At 38.7% G+C, this 21,552-nt stretch overlaps 2 protein-coding genes across 2 annotated transcripts in view; one reads left to right on the plus strand and one right to left on the minus strand.

Moving 5' to 3' along the window:
• LOC145479668 (uncharacterized) overlaps positions 1 to 21,552 on the plus strand; it is a 252,955-nt gene that overhangs the window by 102,744 nt on the left and 128,659 nt on the right. The gene's annotated exons all lie outside the window — the stretch shown is intronic.
• On the minus strand, positions 1,197 to 20,191 carry LOC145479671 (uncharacterized). Its single transcript, XM_081458091.1, has 13 exons — positions 19,874 to 20,191; positions 19,329 to 19,402; positions 17,734 to 18,228; positions 16,981 to 17,025; positions 16,044 to 16,139; positions 15,464 to 15,523; positions 6,270 to 6,341; positions 5,548 to 5,619; positions 5,139 to 5,351; positions 4,603 to 4,709; positions 4,010 to 4,068; positions 3,114 to 3,229; positions 1,197 to 3,004 (listed from the first exon to the last, which is right to left on the minus strand). Exons 1-13 carry the CDS (start codon positions 19,903 to 19,905, stop codon positions 2,589 to 2,591), a joined length of 1,857 nt encoding a protein of 618 aa, XP_081314217.1. The 5' UTR covers positions 19,906 to 20,191; the 3' UTR covers positions 1,197 to 2,588.

Here is a 21,552-nt window from a genome sequence, read left to right on the forward strand (position 1 = left end):
CACTGTTTTGTCTATGATTAAAAATGTCCCTAGAAATACGCTTACCTTGTGTCGGTGATGTGAACAAGAATAGTGAAAAGAACACTATAAGATAGTTCACTACCATAGATGTCTTCTTGCTCGTCATGACAATAAAACTGTAAAACATAAGATTCAATTTGATATAAAATAGATATTAATATGTGAGCTTAACTGCATGCTACGCTCACACTGATTTGACCGACCAAAGACAATGCCTTTGAGTTTCTTTGCGATGTCAGATTTACCTTTACTTTTATTTTTCTTACAGCTTTTCTTGCAATTTCGGAACTCGCTCGATGTTTGGAGCGGGACAAATCTTAAGAACAGTACTCTTCGAATTATATCTATGCTGCCAAAAATACAGGAACATGTAACTGGGTAACTATATATGAGAGAAATTTCGAAACACCTGGATTCAGTGGTTTGTCTTGTCGGTCTATGCTCAGCAGTTCTGACAATTAAAATTTTATGAACAACAACTTAAGGTAAAAGTGAACCCTGGAATAAAGCAACCTTTCTAACATCATATTGTTACTAATTAAGACATCCTCTGCAGAAGGCTTTAGGATTGGCAAAAAGCAAAATATTTTCAATGGACTTCTCTCTGCTGGCAGAAGGTCAGTTTGTAAATTTTTGCGAGATCTTGGTTGAACAGAAGTTCCTTTTGTCAATAACGTTTGTTGTGCAGCTAACATGTTACAACGTATCACTTCTGATTAACATTTCGTTGCCTAGTCTATAGGTTTAGAACCTCCGTAGTTAACAATCTCGCGGCTCAAGCGCAGACCTTTCTTGAAGAGTTAAGATTAATAAGGACAAGTCAAGGAAGTGAGTATTACCTTATCCTCGTGTAACGTTGAACAAAGAGCAGCTTTCGCAGTTTTTATTTTATCTCTTCGTGTCCCAGCTCAGTAAATGATCGAAAAGCTATTTGTAAGCCATCAAAATACCGCAACAGTGAACTGACAGTTGCTTTCAGCTCTAAAGATCCAAGTACCTCGTTTAGTGATCTTTTACTATTGTTTAAGTGTTCTTAGGGGAGATGTGCTATTGAACAGAGAAAGCAATCGTCGCCAGACGTTTTTTCGGTCATTAAGGGCAAACTATTCTAGCGTTCCAAAATGCACAATAGACATACCATTATGTTTTGACATCCAGGCTAATCACAGAGAAAAGCTTGTTATGAGTACCGTTAATAATACATCAGGAAGGAGGAGAAATAGTATACAAAAACATTTTCAGCCCCACAAAGTTCAGGAGGTTGAGGAATCTTGATCCTATGATTTGCTGCACGGCAAGCTTTTTTTGTTCGATGAGTTTCGTGAAGGGAACACGAATACAAATCTGAATAATTTTATTTTGCCTTGTTGTTTATTATGTGTCCCGCAGGAGTACCTGCAACCGACATAAATACAAACCAGTTTAATTGTTCACAATTAGTTGTTATTGTTTTCAGAAAATGAAACATGACCGGTGGATTTGATTTTTCAATCTTTGGACTTGATGGGCTCCTGTTTGGGATTAGTGCCATCTATTTGGAGCAAAAATTATTTGCCTCGTTTTGATTTAAACAACTTGAGACTTAAACTTCTTCTTCAGATATAAACTTCTTTGTATTGGCTGAACCAAATAACAGTCTAAACATTTTGATCCAACAGCAGGTGAAAAATATTGTCGCAAGGGGGAACGATTCTCTCATACGTGGCTCTCATGCGTGGGTCCAATCCAATGGTAAATTTTTTTGAAATCTATTTTTAGACAAAGGCTACTAGCAGGAAAGATGCCTGATTGGTTGAGTGTTGTGACGTGTATTTTACAGTCCGTGACAACATGGGGTCTTTTCGCTGTTGTTTTACCATAAGGTCGCTGACCAAGAATACTTAAGTCGCGAAAAATCTAGTGGCTCCAACGAGCTATAATCATGGCCATCTTGGTGACGGGGCAAGGTGGCCATTGTGTAAAGATAGAGTGGATATACAGCGAGTTATGTGAGTTACAATGTGACACGTTTCGGGAAGAGGGACAAGGTTTTCATTTTTTCAAAATGCTTACTATTGCATTTTGAAGACGAAAGGCTAAAGCCATGCTCACCTAAACAAATAGAAATGAAATGCCATGTGCCAAGATAAATGGTTTGGGCGGTAACAAACCAGGCAAAAACTTCAGACGGTCAGAAGTGGCAAATCTTTCAATTATAGACATTACCTAGAGTTCCATGCCTTGAAATATTACATAAGCATTATATTTATCTTGCCAAGGCTGGTTTTACACTTAAAAGTTTCTACATTATCCTTAAGAAGTATTTAACAATCTTTCAAGAAATCATCAGGTTGCGAAGTTATAATAAACGGAAAGAACAAAAACTTGCCTCGAGTTAGGTAAAAGAGATTTGACGGACGGCGTCAACTCGAGCTTGAGCCGATAAGAATGCATTGACCTTTGGAATAATACATAGTTTAAAATCCTACTTGAAATCCCTTTCTACTATTCCTTTGCTTCGTTTTATGAGGCCTGCATTTCGCCGGAAGGTACGTGTTCAGTCAAGTTTCTTATGATTTCTTGTCCAGTTAATGTTTTTCCTCTTCCAGAGGCTTTTTCTTCAGAATTGATTTAATATTTGTTTTTGTCCGCTTTGAGTTGAAAAATCGGCAACATGTCGGTGAGCAACTTGGCTCACAATTAGGAGAGCAACCCGAGGCGCACTGGGAACCAGGCCAACTCATGGGCTGAGACATTGGAAACTGAGAAGAGGCAGCTGGTGCAGGGGGGTTTGTGGCTTGGACGGGGAATTGATTATTCCACTGTTGTGCTGGTGGTTGGTAGACCTGAGGGCTTGGAACGACTGCTGTTACCGGTTGAGGTGGTGTAGCAGGCATGGGTGCCGGCACAGGCTGATAAAAAGGCTGGCAACAGGAAGCTAGACACAGGGGAACACAGGTTGATGGACAGTTGCTGGGACATTGAGTGACATCTTCGTAGCAACCTGCATTGCGAATTGAAGTTCAAGTGAAAATTGAATAAGGCTTTTAAGAACCTAACATGTATCTTAGCGCGAACGTTGCATTGTTTTCTTGAATATTTATTTTAATTACCTGCCGCAGCAATCTTTCCCTCTCCAAGTTTATCCAGCAATTTTCCGAGGAATGTGTCTGCAGCTCTGAATCGCAAGATAAAGTAAGCTTTCACTCCTTCAGGCTCCTTTGAAGAACTGAAAAAAGGTATATTATAACCGGTCATTACAAGTGCAGAATGCTCGGTAAGATAAAAATTTAAATTGTTCTTAGATTCAGATATATTCAGTCACAATAACCAGGACCGTAACAGACAAGTTATGAGTAAGGCAATGCCCATTGTTAAATTTTCTTCCTAGTAGGTATTTAGGAGTGTTTCACTTTCCTTCTTCATAAAGAAAACCAACAAAAACGAAAAGAGACAACAACAACTTCATTTGTACTCAGCTAGAAATTAGAAATTAAATGAACAAAAATAAGTTAAAATAAAACGAGTTCATGGCTGCCAGAAATAACCCCCGGCTATAACCTTAATGGGCTAATAAGACCCGGTAGCTATCTTTAGTGATTTAAAGTGATTATTTATTTGGGTCAAATAAGAGGAGAAAATAAGAAAAAGACATGCAAGAGCACACACACACAAAAACAATAATTATACATACAGAGTTAGTGCAAAATAGTTGGATAATACAATGTACTAGTCACATACAGAGGTACAGATATTCAATATGTACTAATAGCTTACAAGTGCCTCGGTTTATCTCATACTGGCTACAGCTCTGATAATCCGCAGGACCTGTGCCCTACATGCATAATCTCCGTCTCGATCCAAATTACAGAATGTATTCACGCGGTAAAGTAATTTTCTTGTGTTTTCTTTCTATTTATTTTTTGAAGGATTGCCGTCTTTCGACAAATGAAGAGTTATATGTTATGTATTTTTTGTCATCTCTCTGAGATACATACATAGAACGTACCTGAATTTACTAAAGAACGCTCCACGAAAGTCTTTATCGTCTTCGTACACATTAAGCACCTTAGCAAAAAAATAATCGGGGAATTACACATTAGATTCCTAAAAACCGAAAATCAATTCTTAAAATTAAAAACTTACAGATAATCCAGTTGCACAGTGACGAATAACAAACAGCTGCAAACGACTAAACCGTTATTTGCGCAAACCCGCTCCCCCACCTCCTCCCCCCGCAGTTAACGAAGAGAAGACTGAGGGTAGGAGAGTTAATCCCCCTATATAGACCGTGTTCCCAAGGGAATCCCTCTAAAATTATTTTCAGATCATTGAAATTCCAGACTCTAATACTTTAATGCAGATTTTGCTCACGTGAACAGCTCACGTGGACAGCCCAAGTGGGTTTACGCGCAGCTTCTTCCTCCACGAAAAACATCCACGAAACGCGCATGGTGACGTTATCCACGGAATAACTGGGTAGCATGTCTAAAAATAACTTGAGAGGGATTACCCTGAGGATAGGGTCTATATGGGGGATTAACACTCTAACTGTTTATTCTCTCTTCATAATAATGATTTGCAGGCGTATTCAGATCTCACCTTAAGCTCTATATCTCTTCTGGTGGATTGATAATTTTTATTTGACACAAAAAGAAAATCGTTATCCCAAGGCAGTCCTGTCTTTATTTCAACAAGGAAATTTTTACCTGTGAAGAAATACCCATTTATGAAATTAACAGATGGTTTAGTATATTGAAACAATAGCCTCCATCTGACGCGAAAATATGTAAAAGCCGGGTGCCATAAAAACACGGTTATTTTGGGGAGACCTCTTTTTCAATTCATAAACTTCAAAGTACTTCTGTCGGCGTCCCAAACATTCAGTTCTATTCAATTTAATGATTTGCAATTGGTTAAAATGAAAACGTACTTAACGGGCAGATACAATCTTAGAGATATCATCATATCAATATCTAGCTGTGACTCCGTCACTTGATGCGCTTAGACCAATCAAGGGCGAGAATTTTTGGTCCATTATAAGATTAGTTGTTGGTGTTTGCACTGTAGAAGACCCTGCAATAATTTTACCATCTCTTTTGGTTACTGCGCATTTACCGAGGGAGGTTTTAACTTACATGTAAGATTCCTCAAGTCGTCGTCTTTGGGCAGAAGGGAATTATTAGCTGCATCCCGGTGGGGTACTTTTGCAGCGGGTTTGGCAACCGGAGCCCTCGAGATTTTTGCAGCAGAGAACGTTTTTGATAATCGAGGCGGTTTAGGTGATGCCTTGATACTCAAGCTGCCCTTTGTTTTCGCTTTCCCAAGTAAGCCCTGTTGCTGGAGCATACCTGTAAGATGAAAATGTTAAACTTTGATCTTATAACATACGAGTTTACATAGCTCTATTAGTCAGTTCCCTCTCGATCACTATCCACCCTTGCAGATGAGCCCTAAAACCACCAGCTGCAGTTTGAAATATTTCGTTAAACTAACGAAGTCTTTACAAGAGAATGGTGTTAAATACAACACTAATTCGTAGCCTACCTTTCCTCATTTTAACAGGTCCTTCTTGCATCTGTGGTGGTGAAAAATTGCGGATCCTTTTAAGCGCAATCCCTTGAAACAAATTGAAATGGATGTAGCGTTAATATGCAGCTCAAACACATTGTTCCAACCTGCAAACGTCATGCCGTAAAATTTTACCCTAGCAAAATTAAATTCGTAATATTTTCTTTAAGCCCAGAATACGAAATAAGAAAATTCTGCGTTATATGCAGTGTTTTAAGGCCTTCTTTCTTAAACTTTGAGTGGTTACTTTAGCGCTTAATATTAGATTCAGGTCTTTGTGAGTCCGAAGCAATAAATAATTGTCATTTATTTGTTTATTCTTTGAGAAATGTTTGTGAGCAATTTCAGTCAAGTCAAGGGAGTCATAAGTACCACAGTGGGCGTAATTTTTTCAACTCTGCTCGCAACTGACTACGTTTGGCCATTGCTTATAACATGCTTGTACTTCAGTCATTTTAAAATTTAAACTCAAGGACCGTCATGGTTTTGCCTTGCACCAGCCACCAGACTTCTTCTTTTTAAGGACAGCATTTAGATGGCATTTGGCAACGATAGTGTTCTACCGACTGAGCAAACTTTGCAAAGTACCTCCAAAACCGTGACCGACGGCTGCAGTTTGAAATATTTCTTTCAATTAACAAGGATTTTACAAGACTGTAATAGTGCTAAGTACTAGGCCACACTATTTCGTAGCCTACCTTTCCCTATTTTGACAGGTCCATCTTGCATCTGTGGTGATGAAAAGTTGTGGATTCTTTCAATCTCGATCCCTTGAAACAAATTGAAAATGAATGTAGCGCTAATATGCAGTTCAAACACTATTGCTCCAACCTACAAACGTCATGCAGAAAACATATAACGTAGCAAGATTAAACTCGTAATTGTTTCTGTGTATAAGTCCAGAAAGCGAAATGGCCAAACATGACGAGCTTTGCCCACGAAAAAAATCTATGCAAATTAGGTTAATAATAAGCCATGGGTGTGTTGAATCCACCCATGGCTTATTATTAACTGTAACTGAAGATCGAAGTTCGCAAGTTTTGTACGATCGAGGTGTTATTTGTCACATTTGCGGTAACACATAATGACACTAATTTAGTTACAAAGCCCATCCAGCGGCATTATTTTTCTCATGCGGTCCGCAGCTTTGTATATTGTCACGTTTCATGAAATGGCCGTAATAATATCTATTAAATGTCCTGAAATCTCAAGTTAACATATAAGACTGAGGTAAGATATTTCCAAACTTTCGTGTTCGCGGAACAAATACCGCTAGCAGACCAGCTCCCTATGGAGAAAGAAAAAAAGAGGCAGATATTATGTTAAGCACGAAGATGATTCCTTTCTCAAAATATTGAAACAACTCAAAATACGGACCTCTCAAAGAAGGCAAGAAATGCTGGGGTGCAAGCAAGTGAAATAAATAAAGCAGAAAAGGTTAGCATTATTATTCTGCTCGACAGATAACAACAGTTCAATCAAGAACTGACTACCCAAGTAAGACGGAATTAGCTAAAGCGCGAGGTTAATATTCTGCCCGACAGATAACAACAGCTCAATAAGAACTGACTACCCAAGTAAGACAGAATAAGCTAGCGTGCGAGGTTAATATTCTGCTCGACAGATAACAACAGCTCAGTAAGAACTGACTACCCAAGTAAGACAGAATAAGCTGGCGCGCGAGGTTAATATTCTGCTCCACAGATAACAACAGCTCAATAAGAACTGACTACCCAAGCAAGACAGAATGAGCTAGTGTGGCAGGTTAATATTCTGCTCCACAGATAACAACAGCTCAATAAAGAACTGACTACCCAAACAAGACAGAACAAGTTAAGCCGAGTTAAGCATGCATTTAGCGCAAAGTGAATCAGATAATTCGCTTCATTGCGACATATGACAACCGTTCTCTACAGAACTCTTTTCTCTGGTTTAGGCTAGATACGTACGCAAATATGAGAGCTCTCTGATATGATATCAGCATATTTAATAATTTCAGTGCAACTTACCACTGCAGTCTTTTCCTTGTTCCATGGCATTGTGGATCGGAGGATTGATGGCAATGCCGTGCGGAAATTTCCCGCCAAAAATAATTTAGTCCGACATGAACAATGATCATCGAGACACAAAAACACCAAATGCATGCCTCGTTGTCTTAACCCAAGAAAACGTCATTTATTCCAAGACCTGGCTTTAAGGATTCGCACTCGTCTATACTAGCTATATAGCTAGAAAAAATAATATTGCAAGGTAAACTGCGATATCTTGACATCATTCTAACATAAGAATGTGGCTCAAACAAAACATAGAATATACTCGAAGTCGTAGTCATCAATCGAAAGTGCCGTGCGCCATGTATCCCTATTTCGCTATGCCAAAATTAAGACTAACGATATAGTAATTACTGATTTCAATCTTGTTCGGCATTCATACATATGTTACCACAGTAGATTTCTACTGGCGGCTTTCGCCATAATTGTTCATAATTATTTTGGTACAAACCGGCTTCCCTTGACGCGACGGTGTTGGCAATGTTTCCACACAGAAAAATGTCATAAAATTATAACCATCTCCTTTAAGCCCCACAGTGAGCTATTCTGGCGGTTTAGCAAGGAAAGTACCGTAACAAAGATGCGACAAACGCATCACTGACTTCAAGCATGTTCGCAAAGGCAAAACTGCGTGACAAATAAAAGCAAGTATCGGGTCCTGTTTCATGTTACATTTCCTGGCGTGCGATGATAAGTCGTGTACAAGATTAAAAGACCTCCTGGACAGAATTTTTTTAGAGGGTAAAGCTCCTCATGTCTGAGTTATACATGAATGCTGAGTTTTTCAAGGCTTTCTAAAACTTAGAATAGTTACTTTAACCCTATTCATTTGTGTCACGTCTTCGTGAGTCAGGTAACGAATAATTGTCATTTAGTTGTTTATTCTTTGAGAAATGCCCGTGCACAATTAGCCCGGCCAAGGAAGTGGCAAGTGGGACTATGGGCCCAATTTTCCAACTCCGTTCGCGTTGCGACTTCGTTAAGCCGTTGTTTATCATTTTCGTCAACTTTACACTGATCACTTGCGCGTTTTACTTCAGTCAACGTTACATTTGTACACAAGTGAGGATTTTGCCACCAGACTTCTTAACTTTTAAGTACAGCAATTAGATCACGGCGTTTGGCAATTTTCGTGCTCTTCTGACTGAGCAAACTTTGCAGTTTCAATAGACCAATTTCGATATATTAAAATTCAGCCTAACACAATAGACCTCAGCACGAGGCTCTGGGGAATAAACCCCACAAACTCTGTAGTTATTCCCCAGAGCCTCGTAGTGAGGTTCATTGTTTTAGGGCGAATTTTAATATATCAAAATTTGTCTATTGACTACCCAACGTGATTTTGTACGCAAGTCAATATCTTTTTAATTAAATTGTGTCTATTTGCGAGTCCGTTTGGAGAAGGACTTTGAAAAGAGCGTCAAGTCTTTTTTTATTTCTAAAGAAATCCTGGCACTAGCTTTCACTTCTGTAAATTATTGAAATCATCGTCTTGCTCACGCGAACAATTACTATACGCTGTATTTGTTCAACTTACAATGTGACGGGCATTATATATATATGCATAAAAAAAGAATGACATTTTCATTAAAACATCGCGATAGAGTAGGGTTGTTTTGTGGACAGCGGCTTTTGACAAGCTAGGAACAGATGTCGATGGTCGACGCGTAGATCAGATAGGCCAATTCTTGCATGCCAGTAGCGATAACAGAATCAAACGAAAAACTACACTAGTACGTAACCGAATTTTTCAGCCTGCCTAAAATTCCCGTGTATTGCAGTCCGAACATTATGAAATCTTGACTAAATTTTCCACAAGACATTAACTCAATCTTGAATCACCACTGCGTGAAAGCCAAAATATTCTAGAGTATTCTAGACTCGAATATGTGATTGTGACGCAATAGAATCCTAGAGTATTCAAGCCGCACACAACACGTGACGTACACCTGAAATATTCGTGTCGAATATGGTGGAATACGCTCCGTTCATAATCGTTCGAGGATTTTCGTTAAAGTATACCACACATCTGTCGTAATCCTAGCGTATGATGGCGAATCCTCTGTAAAAAGAACTTTATAAAAGAAGGTAACAGTTCGGGTGCATAGCATTCTCCTGGAAGCAAAATTTAGACTATGAATTCAAAGTATATGCGATCTGCGCGTGTATACGTTTATCCTGGAATACGTGATCTTGACGCCAAAGCTATAGAATTCTAGAGTATTCAAGGCGTTTACAACCGTGACGTGGACCTGGAAAATTCTTATTGAATATGGACATACGCAGGAGCACGACCGTGTATTCGTTCGTTGACCAGAACTATTGTACTTTTTTGGTTCATGTTGTCGGCGCAGCGCATGTGTTTTGCTTGAGTCAAGAAATTGACACGCTTTGTTGTAACTTCGAATTCCACTCATTCGGTTTTGACCGACGCTTTCGGGATAATCACTACAAAGCGATTTCTCTTTGTGTGACCCGTCTCGTCTGAAATGGTTAACACAGCACGAAACCACAAATTGGACACTACGGGATACGTAAAGTTCCGCAAAGTTAAACTGACTAGAGACACGTAAAGCTGCGCAAAGTTTGGTTAGTAAGAGGAATCAAGTTCGTTTCGGAGAAGTCTTGGTGTATTCAGTGGAGAAAGTCCCGAGACCTTCAGACAAATATCTTTTCTCTGTGGGATGAGTTTAACTCCGGAGCCCGCAGGACAACGAAACTCCTAAATAACGGCCCAATAGCTTCCTCGGTCGACTCCCTGCCATCATATCAACATTGCATTACGCTTGAACAAGAAATCACAAAATGTATTACGGAAAACACTTTAATCAGATTTTTTCCTTGAGGTTACTTTTGAAACGAAATTGACCTTGAATGTGTTTCGAAACGACTTGTAACGAAATGAGAGAAACGACCTACATCAGCATTCTGAGTGTCCGACCTTCAACAAGCACGGATCAGCGGTTTTCCACATTAGATACCAGGTTCTCTCGGTTCTCGCGCCATTTTTTTGGCGTCCTTTTTGAAAGGTGTGAAATGTTGAAGCTTGCACCGTTCTCTTGGTCCTTTTTCACTGTTTAAAAACTCTACTTTGGCGGACAAAATTCAGTTTATCTTCACTTCTTCTCTGTGCACGATTTCAAGCAGTTTTTGGTGGCATACAGCTGATGAAAACATCGATACATACGGAGGTACGAGTCAACAACAACAGGTAAAACGTAAGCCATTGTTGTCTTCCCGGGTTGTCTTGTACGTACGAGTAAGTTAAGCTTAAGTTTTCAGGGTAAAGTTCAGTTGTAATGTTTGCTTAAGATGTATGGAATTGCCTCTGGTTGTAAATGTTTCTTTATCAAGCAGAAGTTATACATTGGAAGTAAATGTAACCTTGATATCAAGAGGGACAGCAATGGGAATGATGGTGAATTAAACCATTAAATCAAACTACTGTGTAAAATTTACTGATTGATTTATTATGATATTTTCCTTAGTACTGCAAGCTTGATTTGAGGTTTCCCAGTGTGGATTTACACATAAACTTAACTAACCTTTTATGCGTATTGTATTTTAATCATTGGATGAAGTAAAATTGGTAATGCCTTACATGTATGTATAATCCCTGGCCTCCTTATTTGAAGAAAAAAAGGAAAACCTGTGAGGAAGAACCCTGGCTTACAAGATACATGTATGTATTAATGACTATTTAGGGGGCCATGGAGACTTTTTGAGATTTATTTTTGTAAGAGCTTTTGAAAAATTATATTGGCAGGTAAATTTTGGCATTTCACTAGTCAGTCTCTGTATATTTTATATATAAACAAGGTGATTTGCATATCCGTTTTCAGAGTGCTCAGTAGTAAACTAGAGCGTGATTCTAACAGATGACGAACTGAGCAACTGTAGATCTGACTTGACATTTTATTACTATTTAGTTTCGTAGTACACAACTTGTGTGCAGCACTCATGAGATAAAATTGCCAAATGCGAATTTACATCATTACACTGATTTGAAATACACATGCGACCGTTGGAAATATGATAGCTACAATAAGTGAACACTTTTGCAAAAAAAAGCAAAATTGGAAATTATAGATAAACACTGTTACTATTGTGTAACAAAAGAAGCTTTAAAAGTTAAAATTTAGCATTTTTCCGGAAGAATTTGTTTGCATGTCTACATGAAGTTATCAGTTCATTCCATTTATTCAGAGAGGCTAACTCAGGTTTACAAAGGTACTTCTCCCAGAGGCATAGGTTACATTGATTTGAATTGGGTTATATGGGGCAGCTTGCTTTAAAATCTTTCAAGTGACTTTGAACTTTGATTTATTGTCAAAGTCACTTGGAGGCTGCCCATGTAACCCCGCTTCAAATCGATGTAACCTACCCCTCTGGGAGAAGTACTTTATTATTTGTAAACCTGAGTTAGCCTCTCTGAACAAACAGAATGAACTGATTAGATAACTTCATGTAGACATGCAAACAAATTCCTCCTGAAAAATGTTAAATGTTAAATTTTAAATTTTAAATCTTCTCTTGTATTTCAATAATAACAGAGTTTATTCCTAATTTCCAACTTTCCTTTGTTTTGTAAAAGCATTCACTTATTGTAGCTATCACATTTCCAATGGTCGCTTGTGTATTTCAAATCAGTGTAATGATGTAAATTCCCATTTGGCAATTTTATCTGATGAGTACTGCACACAAGTTGTGTAGTACGAAACTAAATAGTAATAAAATGTCAAGTCAAATCTACATTTGATCAGTTCATCATCTGTTATTTTATATATACATTATATTAAGGTACATGTAAAACCTGTTTCATTGATGACCACTACAAATTTCAAGACAATTTGCTATAGTAATGTGAAACTACAGTGAAACTTTGATATAATGAAGTGCCAAAGAATTGGCAAAGTATGTTCACTATAACAGGGTTTTGTATCGAGGTTCTTTTCCGTATAGTCTACTATTACTGGGGCCATGAAAATCATTCGTTATACCGAGGACCTTGTTATATAGAGGCTCGTTAAATCGAGGTTCCACTGTACTAACCATATTCCTTCCAAAGGTAAATATTGAAAATTGAGTTTTATTACTCATTTAGGTTATTAGCCTAAGGAGGAATTTGTTTGCATGTCTACATGAAGTTACCTAATCAGTTCATTCTGTTTGTTCAGAGTGACTATTAGCCACTCATTTCAGGTTAAGAGCTGAAAACTCTCTCTTCTCTCAAAGGCATCTTAAGTATGTTTTTGCATGCACTAGAAACCCAGGTTCTTACAGTGTAGCTTTCCAAATGTGACTGTAAAACTTTTTGGTCATCAATCCTGTCAACACTTAGTGTTGATCTCAGGTCTTGGTTTGAATTTTCAGCTCTTTGTCTTGAGGTTACCCTATATCTTTCAGAGTGTCTTGCACCCACACCATTTAGCATGGCTATCAATCTACACGTACATGCATACCAAAAATTTGGAAATAAAATGAATTATCAATTTTTTCAGGGTTTCTCTATGCGAGCATCCAAATCACTTTTTGAAAGCTAAGTCAAAGTGAGTCTGACTCAAATTTTGGACAGTAGCTAGTTTATCATCCATGTCTGTTAATTTTTATTTTGAAATATTTTTTCTCTTGGAGTGATTTTTGAATGATCACTCCACCATTCTTTAATCCTGTTTTGGAAATGTTCTGTAACTTTTTACTGCGATTGAATATGGCAACACACAGGCAATTTTGTTTTTGTGTTTTGTGTCCAGAAACTGAGAAACAAATTAAATTAACAAGAAACAAAGTTCACTTTGACTTGTACATGTAGCTTTCAAAATGTGATAATAATAATAATAATGATTTGGACGCCAGCACTAAAATGTCTAGAAAAATTTGGCAATTCATTTTATTTGAAAGTCCTTGGTATAGTTTGATAGCCAGCTCTATAAGTTTTAATTTGATATGGGGTTTACATACAATGTCTACAGATTAAATCGGATGCACTACATCTTTTTTGTGTGAGACACCTCTAAAGGTATATGGTAATGTTAAGAGGGTTCCAATTGTTGAACCGAATAATGATGTTAGAGTGGTTTTCAATTGAGTGTCGTAAAACCAAAACCAAAACCTAAACCAATTACTTACCAATTAGAGTTCTCAGCTAATCTCGAACTGTAGTAAAACCAAAACCAAAACCAAAGTAATTGTCTAATTACTTTCGACACTCAACTGAAAACCGCTCTAAATATGCAAAGCAGCAATTCATTAATTCATCCCTAATTCTCTTTCGTAACATAGCAGCATCTAGTTCTAAAGCTTGCATACAAAATGTAAGTGTTTTTTTAGACTGCTTCTCAGATGGTTCCGAACTTCTGCTTTTTCGTAATATAGCAGCATCTAGTTAGAAAGTTGCATGCAAAATGTTAGAAGTGGTTTTTTAGACTTTACTTCTCAAATGCTTCATTATGCCTTTTCATAACACAGCAGCATCTAGTTATAAAGTTTGCAAAAAAAAAAAAATGTTATAGTGTTTTTTAGAGACTTTGCTTCTCAGATGGTTATGCTTTTTCATAACAAAGCAGCATCTAGATATAAAGTAAATGCATACAAAATGTTATAGTATTTTTTTAGGTTTTGCTTCTCAGATGGTTCCTTATACTTTTTCATAACATAGGGTCTTGGCAATGTAAATTCTTCCATAGTTTGATGAAAATAAACACACACGAACAAGTAACATAAGTTTTATTATTTCAGTATTAATAAAGTATTATTTGAAATGAAATGAAGATGTCATAACGGCAGTTGTTTACTTTTTGTTGGGATAACATGCATATTGTCCTTGTAATTTTCTCTCTTTTGGGTGGGTTTTGTTAGGAATCCAAAGGAATTTAAAAGTGTGTTACACTCGGCAGTTTGAACACAGTTTGGGGGATATACAAGCTTTGGTATGGGTCCTCAGTACTTCACGTTGGCGTCAGTATTCAATCACGAATACGTTTCATACTTTACATGAGTCTCGTGTTCCAGTCGAACACCACAGAACACTTGAAGTGTGTCGTTTATAATACCATAAAACCTCACGTATACCTCAGTATTCAAACATGAACACGTTTCATACTTCGCATGAGTCTCGTGTCCCAGTCGAACACCACAGAACACTTGAAGTGTGTCGTTTAGAATACCTTAAAACCTCACGTGTGCCTCAGTATTCAAACATGAACACGTTTCATACTTCGCATGAGTCTCGTGTTCCAGTCGGACGCTTCGGAACACTAGCGTGTTGTCTGAATAAACTACGCGGTAGCGTATATTACCTGCATAAAACCCGTTCTTGACGACGCAATACATCTTTGGCTGTGAAAAATGTGACATAACTTTCGTATTCATAGCGTGCGATTCTCGAAAATTAGAGCATACTTGACGTATTCATTAGTATTCGAAGACGTTCACGTCAGAAGTGGCGTCGTGCATCGCGTGTTCCAGTCGCAAACTCTCGAACAACTGAGAGTATTCGAAAATGTTCGAGTCATAAATGATCGCTATATCTTCGAAGAACATCTAATGCAACATTAATCTACCAAAACGTGGCCCGTATGATTTATCGAACACTTCGAGTCATTCACGAGTATTAAATTTGAATACGGAAAAACAGGCCGGATTCCTCCAGAATATTCCAGGTGTATTTCGAGTCAGCCGTAATCGAATACGTCAGAACATTGCGGCATACGCGGCGTGCGCCGATCCGTATTCGAACGAATTCGGGCCCGAATATTTGGCTTTTCGCGCAGTGCACTTTTCCCGTTAATTTTTTTTTTCAGCAAAAAGCGGTTTATAACACGTTACAAGTGGTAGCCTACCTTTCGCAATTTTCCATGGCCCGTGTTTTGAAGAATTCTCGACAGTTGTATAATCATCCTCTGCAAATATACCGTAACGTACGTGAAACTCAAACCGATGTGATCAGTAAGGGCGGCATACAATTACCAATATTGCAGTTGAATCAAAGGCATAAGAGCTCCAAATGATCTGAGAACAGCTCATTACAACTATGTAATCGAATGCTTCACAAAATTTAAACTGTTAGCTACCTTTGTCTCCGCTTATGAAGGAAAATACTTTTTTACCTAACGGTGCACATGTACCTAAATGTTATCTTATCTAAACAACACCGTAGGTGCTCTTCTTTCGTTATTATTGTTGTTTTACACAGTTCTATTGACTACACAAACTTAGCCTGCTAAACAGGCGGATCGCGAAGCATGATACACGAGCGCGGAGCGCGATCACGAGCGCGGAGCGGTAGTCGAAAAAAAAATCCAACAAGTGGTTGCGCTCCGCGCTCGTGTATCGCGTTTCGCTCTCTGCCCGGCTAATCCGCCTGTTCTGCAGGCTAACACAAACTTAGCCGGGTTGAACTAGATACATGCTCGTACGTACCAGTTCCTGTTATAGGATGATCGTCAGGTTTTTCCTCGCTCTTGCTTTGACTCGCAGAATCCGAGAGTTCATCTAATACAACCACTTCACCTTTATCTGACAAAATCAAACAGAAACATCACTACCTTTATCACGCCCTTAGCTGAGCCTATCTGACTTGACCATTTGCATCTGTGGTTTCAAAGTGTAAACTTACTACCTGACTGAAAAACAGGCATGAGATCTACGGGTTTTTTTTTTTTTTTTTTTTTTTTTTAATTTTATCGAATGTAAAGATCTATGATACTGGATGGAACACAGTTTCGACCAATTCAAGAGGTTACATTACTTGCAAAAAAGTTTCGGACGATTTTAATTTCGGACAAAAAAGTGTCCGAAAATAAAACCGTCCAAACTTTTTAAGCGTTCGAGATATTTACTGTAGAGTATAAAACTTGGAAGTAGCTTTAAAGCTCTTGTTTTCCATCATACCGGGCCTCATGGAGCGAATTGTAGTTGAGACACGACTTCACATAAACAGCTTGATAGCATTTGTGATATTTTCCCGTCGGTGTATTAGTGAAAGCTCGACTGGCTGCAGTAAAAATATCATTTTCACAGATGCTGTTTCAGCCTAAATCCTGTTTTGTAGGCGTAAAATTATTTTAGCTATATTTCAGCAGTGTCCGAAATTATTGTCCAAATTTTGTCCGAAATGAGATAAAAAGTGTCCGTAAATTAAACGTCCGAAATTTCTTGCAAGTTATGTATGACAATTTTTTTTTTTTTTTTTTGTAATTGACTTTGATACAAAGAGCACTAGTATAATACTGTGTATATTTAAGCCTTATCAAACACACAGTGGCTTAGAAGTTCAGAACATTGAATATTGCTTGTTACCTTGTCAGAAAGCATTCGCAGCCTACAGTCACTTATAATGATCGTAAGAACTACTTACGCCCGTTAGCTGCATTATTTGAGGCCAAAGGATTCAATTCCGAACCTGCAAATTAATAATATTAAAGTAAGGGAGTGTGGAGGGAGTGTCAATAAATAACATTTCCAATGTGGTGAACTTCAAGACGAAAAGTCAGGGCTTCAACGGGATTCGAACCCGTGACCTCCGCGATACCGGTGCGATGCTCTACCAGCTGAGCTATTGCTTAAATTGGAAAATTAACTGCGATGATCATTCTTCACTTTCATCTACAACCGCAGTTCATATATGAATTATTCCATGTAAACTTCACATCGTGGTGAAGACTGTGGAGCAAACTAACAAATAAAGAAAGATCGGCGATAAATCTCAAGCAGTTTAAGACCCAAGTACGGAGGCTAGATTTAGGCAGCATCCTACATGGATGTAGTGGCTGCCATCTTTGTAACTCATAATTTTAATTTCTTTTATAGGACTTTTCTGCATATTATTTTTAGATAGTTCTAGTTAGGTGTCCCCTATTAGCAATGGAGATTCTCCAGTGCTAGATGTAATTGACACGATAATAAAGTCATTATTATTATTATTATTATTATTATTATTATTATTATTATAGTTAGCTCTCTTTGTTCAAGAACGGGATCCTTCATTCACTCGTTCCTCTAAGCTAGTTGATCACATTCTTATGCAACCGTATGATACAACTGACGCATTATGGTTGGTCAGTTCATATTTATGAACAGACACAATTTCTTATTTTAAGAGCACATTTACCAAGGCAAGTGAAATCTCCCCTCAAGTCGTCAAAATTAATATGTCCCTTCCTAGATCCATCAACTAAACGTATTTGACCAATTTGGTTTCTAAACTCTGCCACATTCCACAATCTTCTTCGCATACGTTCACGGCAATAGTCAGCGTAAGCCACGCGTTGTACTTTGCCATTCACAAGTAGTTCAGCTCGAATATTTTCCCCGTCACATCCACCACCAAGCAAAAAGTCCATGTTTGAGCCTTTGATACGGAACTCTGGTGACATCAGGGTACCAATAGGGTAATCACCCTCCATGTAGCCAGCTTCGGCGGTGGGACTGGACCTGTTTTCAAATGTTCCTATCCACCAATCACCTTGCACGTTAGTTTTGATGTTCGGGTCGCGTTCGTTAACATTGTCTCTGAAGGTTGGTTGGTTATCGAAAGCGTGACCAGTTCTTCTCCATTTGGATAGCGTCTTCATGCCATTCTCAAAATCAAAATATTTACAGTTGCCTAAGAATTCAACAAGACAATATCAGATTATGTAAACTGATTCAAGATACTGCGATGACCTCGCTTCAAGCTCGTTCTGTCCTCTTGTTAAAATTGGCTTTTACCGTCACAACAGGTTAAGGAATTTGACATTTTAAACCTAATTAAAATGTTTCAGCTTTTCATTCTTATCAGCCCAGGGCATCCCTCACTGGAAAAAAATATGAGCGCTTTATAAATGGGGTCAGGAGGAGTTATCGGTGTAGCTCTCCAGCGTGCGAGCCTAGTGACTCATCAGGCCGTTTCCTTAGCATAAATATTTCCATCACTAGGAGTTTACTATTGGAGAGTGATAATAAAATATGTATTTCACTGTACTCCTAGATGGGATAATAGTCCATCGCAGGTTACTTCTCAACATTATCTCAGGTTGCCTCAGCAACGCGCCGGTACCCATTTATACAGCAGGTCGTTGAGAGAGGGATTGTAAGAAATGAGTATCTTGCCTCAAGTCGCGTGCGGGCCCTGAACGCATAATCCGGAGTTCCCGCACATGAGGCCAACGGACCCCCCGTATTCCGTCAAAACCTGAATTTTTTTTCGAGAATTGTTTTCAGTTATAATTTATATGATCATTAGAAATTTTACAGGAACGTAATTAACTTGTCAGGGTTGGTCTTGAAAATAATTCAACCTCTTCTCGGATTTTGTTGACTGAAAAGCTCAAATAGTCCGCTAACGCGCTCCCTAGGAAATGCTCAAGCGCGAGAATTTCCTTGGTTCGACTTACTAGTCTCCAACTTTCAAACTGATCTAATATATTCTCGTTATCAATATGGTCGTTCGTTTAAGTTTTCTATTTCCGACATTTAAAAATTTCAGTTATCTTACCCACTTTAAAATAACTCTACTTTCTATTGTTTTGGCCAGGATTCATATTTGTGCTTTACCCCGTTTTAAATTATCACGGGCTTTTCACCATGAAATATAACCCGTTGCAGACCGACATTCAATTGAGCATAATGACACGCTTGGAACATCACTTTGAATCAAAACCAGCCTAAATTAAGAATAACATTGAAGTAGATTGTTTGTGGGTGATATCACGAATAAACACCCACCTTGCACGGAAACCAAAAACTCTGCAGACGCCAAAAGGAACGCCAGACAGACCGCAGAGGTCCATGGAAATGATCTATATCAAAAAAATGCGAGATATCTATATTAATCAGAGCTTAACTGAAAAAAATTAAGCCTACCCTCGATTAGTAATTCCTCTTTTATTTTCCACCGTTTTGATATTCAGTTAAAATAAAAGCGCAATATTAAGATCTAACCGGATAGCTTTTCCTTTTCATGTTAGCAACACTGTTTACTAGAATATTTATTTCCCGCGCTATGACAGAAAATCAAAACCATCTAAAAGCCACTACTTATTCTAACTTGTATTATCAGGTAGCAATTTAACCATTATCCACTTCTATACTACCAAACCAACTGTATATACCTTAAAACAATTCAACTTGTGACTTGTTTTTAAAATAACTTGTTCTTTTTATAGCCGCAAGCCTTGTTTAAAACCTTATAGTTTAGTCTAGCCCTTGACAAGCCTGTCGGCCCAATTACGGCCCATTTATTTATGACTTTGACAAAACAACCAACCCACCTTAAGGCCATATCGCTGCGGCGTGATCGCATTGTTAACAACGCATTACATAAAAAAGTCCTTCACATTGAATATTTCACCTGTTTTTTTTAAAAGCGGGGTGTTTATCTCGGTTTTAGAGGTGGAGACAAAATTCGTGGTCCAACCGACTAATTGACGCCGATCTTCAGACGATACACGGAAAGCATTTTTACCACCTGTCCATGGTTCTGGTGTTGTATTGTATGGTCTTCTGCGTGAAAAATTCACCAGTGATCTGTGTGATCAGTGGCGTGTATATTAGCAGCCTGGAAGTCAAAACAAGGACAATCTCTGAAACGAATCAAAGTCACCTTCTTGACTCCTCCAGTGAGGTTGCTAATAACTCTTTCTTATTACCTTTTGGTGATACGAATTTAATTTGGGACGGGATATAAAATGCTTGAAAAAATTATCAATCGATTCCGCGATGTTCTAAATATTTGCTAAAGCGGTTCAATATTTGGTCTTTGCATAATAGATTTTCACGCCGATCAAGCAATGATCTATGATACTGAGATTCCATAAGCTGTTACTTTTCGCGACCTTTCTGGGGAGGATTTAGAACGTGACATAATAATCCAACTCAGCACATTAGTCCTAAAGCCCTGGCCAAACGGACTCGCAAGAAGAAGCAAGTTGAAAACCTGGGTCTACTTGCGACTCCGTTTGGCCAGGACTTGCGTGCACTTGCATTGACCTGCGATGACTTGCGCTCACTTTGGTCGAGATCAAATTTGCACGCAAGTCACTGACGCAAGTTTTTCACCGTTTGGACACCCAACCCAAGACAACGCAAGTTGAGTAACGCCCATTAAGCCCTGGCCAAACGAGGGCTCTACGCAAAGTTCAACGTAAACAGACTCTACGCAAGTTCAACTTGCGGCTACTTGTCATTACTTGCGAGTACGTCTGGCCAGGACTTAAAAACCCATTTCAAGTCAGAAATATCTTGTGTTTCATTGGCTAGTAATAGGTTAATGGACGTCTTTCAACTTGCGTTGGCCTGGGTTGAGTGGCCAAACGGTGAAAAACTTGCTTCGACCTGCGTGCAAATTTGATCGCGACCAAAGTGAGCCCAAGTCGCGCAATTCAAAGCAAGTGCACGCAAAGATTGGCCACACGCAGGCTCGCAAGTAGACCCAAGTTTTCAACTTACGTCTACTTGGGAGTCCGTTTGACCAGGGTTGAACGCGTGTAATTTTTTTGCGTATTTTATTAGGTGAAAAGAGGCGAAAGCGAGACGAGTGCGAAGCGCGAGTTGCGCGCGAGGGGAACAGCGTAAAACAAATAACGCGTGATGTCAGGAGCCATAATCGGGTCCCCGACTATGGATGTTTTTTCGCGCTCTTCCCCTCGCGCTCGCCTCGCGCTCGCCTCCGCTTCCTAAAACACGCAAAAGAATTACGCCTATTCTGCAGGCTACAAGTCTCTATGCAAGTTCAACTTGTGGTTACTTGCGATCCCGTTTGGCCAGGGCTAAGTGATCACCATGCCATGCTCGGGGAAACAATAAACCATGGTCGCCAGTTCCTTAGGCAAGCCAAGAGCGATAGCCGCAGCAACAGATCTAGACAATTTCGAAAACCGGGGGTAAATTTATTTTTTGACTAGGTGATGTACTTACCAGTCCGTCACGAAACGGAGCTTTTCGACCGAAG

The sequence above is a fragment of the Orbicella franksi genome, chromosome 2, assembly GCF_964199315.1.
Source record: "Orbicella franksi chromosome 2, jaOrbFran1.1, whole genome shotgun sequence".
Lineage (NCBI taxonomy): Eukaryota > Metazoa > Cnidaria > Anthozoa > Scleractinia > Merulinidae > Orbicella > Orbicella franksi.

Coding starts and splice junctions, on each gene's coding strand:
- LOC145479671 (XM_081458091.1), bottom strand. CDS start 19,905: ATGCGATCACGCCGCAGCGATATGGCCTTAAG. Junction 5,620..6,269: donor ACCTGTCAAAATAGGGAAAG/GTAGGCTACGAA, acceptor ATTTGTTTCAAG/GGATTGCGCTTAAAAGGATC. Junction 4,069..4,602: donor GAAGAGATATAGAGCTTAAG/GTGAGATCTGAA, acceptor TTTTTTGCTAAG/GTGCTTAATGTGTACGAAGA.